This window comes from Triticum aestivum, chromosome 4D (genome assembly GCF_018294505.1).
Source record: "Triticum aestivum cultivar Chinese Spring chromosome 4D, IWGSC CS RefSeq v2.1, whole genome shotgun sequence".
Lineage (NCBI taxonomy): Eukaryota > Viridiplantae > Streptophyta > Magnoliopsida > Poales > Poaceae > Triticum > Triticum aestivum.
In genome coordinates, this window is record NC_057805.1 from 416315527 (window position 1) to 416321562 (window position 6036).

General features: G+C 45.7%; 1 protein-coding gene across 2 annotated transcripts; it reads right to left on the minus strand.

Moving 5' to 3' along the window:
• Positions 1-1413: 1413 nt before the first annotated feature.
• LOC123098260 (uncharacterized) lies at positions 1414-5545 on the minus strand. Of its 2 annotated transcripts, none has more exons than XM_044520207.1 (9): positions 5251-5545; positions 3732-4041; positions 3550-3634; positions 3409-3450; positions 3132-3300; positions 2628-2680; positions 2295-2402; positions 2022-2068; positions 1414-1878 (listed from the first exon to the last, which is right to left on the minus strand). In XM_044520207.1, exons 2-9 carry the CDS (start codon positions 3950-3952, stop codon positions 1824-1826), a joined length of 780 nt encoding a protein of 259 aa, XP_044376142.1. In that variant the 5' UTR covers positions 3953-4041; positions 5251-5545; the 3' UTR covers positions 1414-1823. The 2 variants fall into 2 exon arrangements, with proteins under 2 accessions (XP_044376142.1, XP_044376141.1); XM_044520206.1 differs by having other exon boundaries at positions 2295-2507.
• Positions 5546-6036: the final 491 nt, after the last annotated feature.

Below are 6036 nucleotides of genomic sequence, written 5' to 3' on the forward strand. Positions count from 1 at the left end.
ATAAATGCAAGCAAAAGTGGGAGGGCCGTTTGATCTGGTCACATCATGAGCGCGCCCTTTTTGTACTTTGCGTCACTCACTCACTCACTTATTCACTGAGCTCGAGCGAGAGTGAGAGGATCAAATAATCCCAGCCTTTTGTGGGATGGATGGGAACCTCCTTTCTTTCTGGTCTCTCTTTCTCCTCTAGTCTAGAATTAAAACCAAACACACGTCCGGCTAAGCTTGGCCTGAGGTTGACTTGAGTTGGCCGGCTCTTTTCAAGGTGACATGGACACCCTGCAACGCAACTGCAACTGTGACTTTCCTTTCCTTTCCCCCATAAACAAGGGCCGGATTCCCGTCCCCCGTACGCGTCCGTGCGTGCGTGCGCGCCGCACTTTCCGATGATGACGACGACCAGGACCAGGACAGACATGGCACCTGGACAACGACACTGCCAGGCAGAGGCAGATGCAAGTGCCGGTGCACCCGTGGCTGGACCTGATGCGATATCGATCGAGTGGACTAGTACTATATTTATAAGTATAACAACAACTTGGTCGTCCTCGAAAAGAACATCGGAAAGGGCCAGGAGAGGAGCCGGACAGATCCCCAAGTGGAGACAAAGGAACCAGCGACATCCTCTTTCTTTCTCACAGTCACAGGGCATTGATTGATTAGTACTCACGCGGCCCGATTGGATTGACCAGCTCGCTCGTGACACGGATCGCACGATGCAGCAGCTGCTGCCCGCCGCGTCCGGCATGGCATCATTCTCCCACGGCCACGGAACAGAATAATGTGCCCCCCGCCCCCCCCCCCCCCCCCCCCCCCCCCCCCCCCCCCCCCATGCCGGGCCGGACTGGACGCCGTGCCACGGCTGTCTGTCCATTTGGCTGACGTGGGCGGTCATGTGATCCCAGGAGAAAAGAAACGGAGGAAAGACACTGGACTGGAGCAGTGGCCTGTCACAAACAGGAGGAGCCAAAAGGTCCCTTGGTTTTAATTCAGAGAGACACTGCAGGTCAGGAGCCACATGGTTGACCAGTGTCCCGCCCGGGAACAGGGACGTGATCATGTGGACATTCAGCTTCTTTTTCTACTATCTCCATCTTTAAATGGAGTAGAGTGGAATGGAACAGGGCAACGGCATGCAGCAGACAAAGCACCTGGATTGTCTCGTTTGTCCATGGCACGGCAACGGCACGTAGTACTACGTTGCCCAAGTTTTAAAAGAGCTTTGGGTTGGGGTCCTCCTTCCAACCAATCATGCTATGTTAATGATACAAGTTGCTAATAAGTTGGGCTCCTCCTGCTGCGTTGTACCATCCATGCACCAAAAGGCAGCAAACCTTCATCCTGACAGACAGCACCATACATACTGTACATCTTATAAACAACAGATTTCGTCCATGTTCTAAAACCAGCAGATTTAAGTGTAAGATGGAATAAGCCAAGATCGAATACTGTACAGCATCTAGACCAACGTTCCGAGAAATGATGGCCAGAGACGACAGGCTTAATGATTACACATGGCTGGGCTAATCAAATGTCCTCAGACCCATGTGCAAATAAGATGGTTTTCTTGTGGTGTCAACCTTTCTTTGCTTGACCAACTTAGAAGATCCTTTTTTTTGGACGAAAACTTAGAAAATCTTTAATACTACCAGCAGACAACTCAAGAATATCAGTAATAGATTTGAGAAAGATTAGACGAGCCCTCTTTCTTGGGGCAGATCACACAAGCTAATTGGCCTAGGCTGCTAAGGAAAAAGAACCCCTGAAAGGGAAGATGGGTCATTCCCGAATAGTTCTTGCTCGAACTCTATGCATCAAAATCTTCAACGCAATTTGATTTGCATCTCTTCCCCAACAAGCTCAAATATTTCGTCAATTCTGAAAATAAACTCAAGAGATCAATACTATCACAGTTTCACCAAAACAATACGATACACAGCTTAATTTCGAAATTCAAGGTGAACATTCAGGTATCCTTATAGTTTGTAAAATCCCAAAGCTAAAGCAGATGAAGTAATTACCTATTCGTCTTGATGTTCACGTTAGCAAGCCAGGAGGTTAAATAAACCTGTATAAAATAATAATTGAAAAGACAGAACCCTTGTTAGAAAGCATGCTGCAATGAGCATAACACATTTGATGTAATCCAAAGATGGCGCTCTCATCCCTTATTTACATGAGCCAACGTAATGCTATGTCTACCAAACAAACAATTAAAGATCTAAACATCAGGACAGAGACAGTTGATTTCTAAGGGAATAAATGCAACACTATTGCAAAAATTGGATCAACACCTGTAAAACCTCATGGGATGGAGTATGTCCAGGTCGCCGTGCCTGTAAGACATCAGCCTTCCAATTCTCAGGTAGTGGGAAGCTGTCTCCAGACCCCAGGCCAATACTCTGAAATTCGTTGAATTCCCCGTCATATAACTCATCTGACCATTCTAATGAAGGATCTACACCTTCTTTTAAGTTAATTGACAGGAGGTCCAAGACAATCAACCTCTACATTCAAAATGATTTCCACTGTCAGGAATTTTCACAAAGTTCAGGAGAAACAGGGATGTAAAAAGGCGATTTCTAAGTGCACAAACTAAAACATGGCAGAATTGTGTGACGACATACCTTCAATTGTAGCTCTGAAACAAACATCTCAACAAGCTCTTTGGCGAGGTTTTCTGAGATCAATTCACGAATAAGAACAAATCAATATATTAGCCGTATCTTGCTGGATCAGGAAGATCTGATCTTGAGTAGCTATTTTAGAAAGAAATTATGGACAGATCACTTTGGATATAAGAAACTAGGTATTTATTCAGTCAACTTGATCTAATGTGGCAGTGCTACACTGAATAACTTGCAAATTATTTACTAACTACATAAAATTCACTTGACTTTCTGACTAAGTTGGAGCTATTTCCCAAACTATACAAAATTGATTCGAGGAATGCATTTCTGTCATGCCAAACACAAATGAAAAGAAAGTTCATCTGTCTATCCGAATCCTAGTACGTATTTCAGAACAAAAATTTCTGAATCTCTTAAAAGCAAGTAATGTCAAGTAGGAAGGGGAAATAAAGATTGCGGAACTTAATCCAGTTTTGCATTAAAAAAATGCGAGTAACCCACCAAATTCTAACATGGAGACCCATCTGTGTACTGGAGCTCCTCCACCATCCCCTAAATCATTCAAATCATCCTGGCGGTCAGTAAATCGGACTAGTGGGCTACCAGAAGATACTTTGGAGAAACACCGCATGGCAAGAGAAGCTTTAACCAAGTCGGACATGGCACAGACCTATTACCAGGAAATAGGAAGAGCACCAAAAGTCAAACAACCATTAATGGCTTACAGGGTCCCGACTAAAATGACATGAACAAGCATGGGCTTTGTATGAAGCATTACCATCTCCTTGTAGGCTGATAGAAGCATCTCGCGGCATTGCACCTGAACCAAGCAAGGGACATGAAAATGAGGGGATGAACAAGAAAATTAAACCATGTTGCTGAGGAGGATTGGCTGAGTTCCTGGCGACAGCATAGCTACCTCCTTGTGGGCCAATTTGGCGCTCGCCCTGTCGCGGATCCTGGGCATGTCCTTGAGCACCCCCAAATCCATCCCTGGCATGTAACTGGCAAAATGACAAGCCCAAGGCGCGGTCAGTAACTAGTTAATAAAATCTCAAAAACTCAAGCGTCGCCGAAACACAGAGCCAGAGAGGGGACAACCTGCGGGAGAGGTAGGCGTTGACGAGTGTGGCAGCATGGGAGCGGCCGCTGGCGGCGGCGTCCAGCCACTGGGTCTTGGCGGCAAGCAGGCGCGACCACTGGTTGCGCAGGTTGCGCTGCGCCGCTGGGCGCCACTGGCGCAGAGATAAGGGAGATGGGGTTGGGGATGGGGAAGAGGGGTCGGCAGGGCGGCGAACAGGGGTGGCTGCACAGTACTCCATTGTTTTGCCTAATGGAGTAAAGGACTTCTCAGGTCCTAAACTATTCTGAGGCAGTGGCTGAGCTAGAAACAAATAATCCAGTGGGCCACCTACAAAAAAATCGACATCACACAGTAATAAGAAATTGACCAGAAGAGCAATATGAATAGCTTAATCAAGTCTCACAACATTAGAGTTAACTAAACATGTTTGAAATTTCCAAATATCACAACACAACTAGGGCTGGACAGAAAGCTCAGGGCTCGAAGATACAACAAGCCAGGCCCAAGCCTCCGGCCAAGCTTGTGAAGCTCGCAAGCCGATCAAGGCTCGGTGCAAGAAAAATATGACATGACCTTTGCTAAAGAACTAGCAATACATTACCATATACTACAAGATAATATAGGCATGCACTGATCAACAATTCACAAATTCGAAAGAAGAAAGTCCAGCAAGGTCCAACATAAACGATACAACATTCATATATGCATTTGGTCCATCAAACTGTCTCAAGTCTCTCTCAACAAGGACAATTCAGAAGAAGGACCATCACTGTATTATCTTCTTCTAATTCTCATTCTTTGTATTATCTTTCCACTCATTTCTTGTATGGGGTCAGTAAATCTCAATGAATGGTATTTAACTCTGCATCTCAGTTTCTGCAGGTCAAAATCAAACCTGTCTGCTAGCCAATAATCAAAATTTTCCATCCTACTAATTTAATCACAGAGTCAAGTCTCGTACATTGTCACACAAACAACTTTGAATAAAGGGGCCCTAACGAGCAGGGTGGTCCATCCTTTTCTTTTGACAACAAATATGACATGCCAACGTTCTAATTACTTTACCAATAGCAAATAGAAATAGCTCAATATGGTCTTACAGACATACTCCCTCTGTAAACTAATATAAGAGCATTTAGATCACTACTTTAGTATTCTAAACGCTCTTATATTAGTTTACGGAGGGAGTACTAAAATTCTCAATTTTGCATAGGAGAAGCCTACATAATACATACCTTGAGAAGTTCAAAAAAGACTGTGTGGCATTGTTAATTTGTAAAGAGTGGCATTGTTAGAGTGGCAAACAATCAGACAAATCATTATTTTGTCACAGAATCAGGTGTTCATGTAGTGGATAGCAAAATTATGTGTATGTATTCACAGGACTGTGCGTTCATGTACTGGATAGCAAGTCCGGTTGTTTAGTTAACGCAACAATAGACTTGACTCTTCCACCTGATTTGATGCAATAGACAGCAAAGAGCAAACCCTAAATCAGAAATTGGGGAATGGGCAGTGCCACAGTGGACAACTTACCTTAAGTCCTCAAACAGGGCTCAAGGCTTACTGCCGGCCGAGTGCCGGAATCGGCGGAGAGCGGACTGGACGGCCGGCGCCGGCTTGCAGAGGCGTCAGGGAAGCGCAGTGGCGCCGAGCGCTGGGCGGGTGGGGCGGCTCCTGGGCGTCTAGCGATGAGGAGGCAGACAGCGACGGCGTCCGGCGAGACAGGCAGCGAGCCAACGAGATCGGGAGCCGAGCCGCCGAGGTCGGGGACGCGCAGGGGCTCGGTGCGTCTGTCCCAGTGTCCCCTAGGTGCGTGTTTTTCCCCTTGAGAATCAGGTTTTTTTTTTGAGACAATCTTGAGAATCAGGTGCGTTGTTTGTTGGGCTAGACGGGTCGGGACGAGTTTGTTGGGCTTTTCTTTCTCAGGCCCATCTGTAATTTCCTGTGGTATATGGCCGGTCTAATATCCCACGGCCCACCCTGTCCACCTTGTAGATCAAATGTCACTAGGTTGAAGCTTTAGCAAAGTTTTCTACTTCTTTAGTTCAGGGACGCCATGTGTGGCTGGGAGAACCCCATGATCCCTTTGTCATTCCTGTAAACCGAAACAATAATCAATAAAAGTCAGGTTTACCACTAAAAAAAAACTAGGTTGAAGCTTTAGCATGTCGAGAGGACATGGCCCTGTCATCTGTCATGTTACAAACAAGCACCATTGTTGCATCAGATTATAAAGGCGATTGCAAACAGTAGTAGAAGAGATGAAAAATGGGACAAATGGGAGATATAGTGCAATCATCAAGGAGATCACAAGCCAGT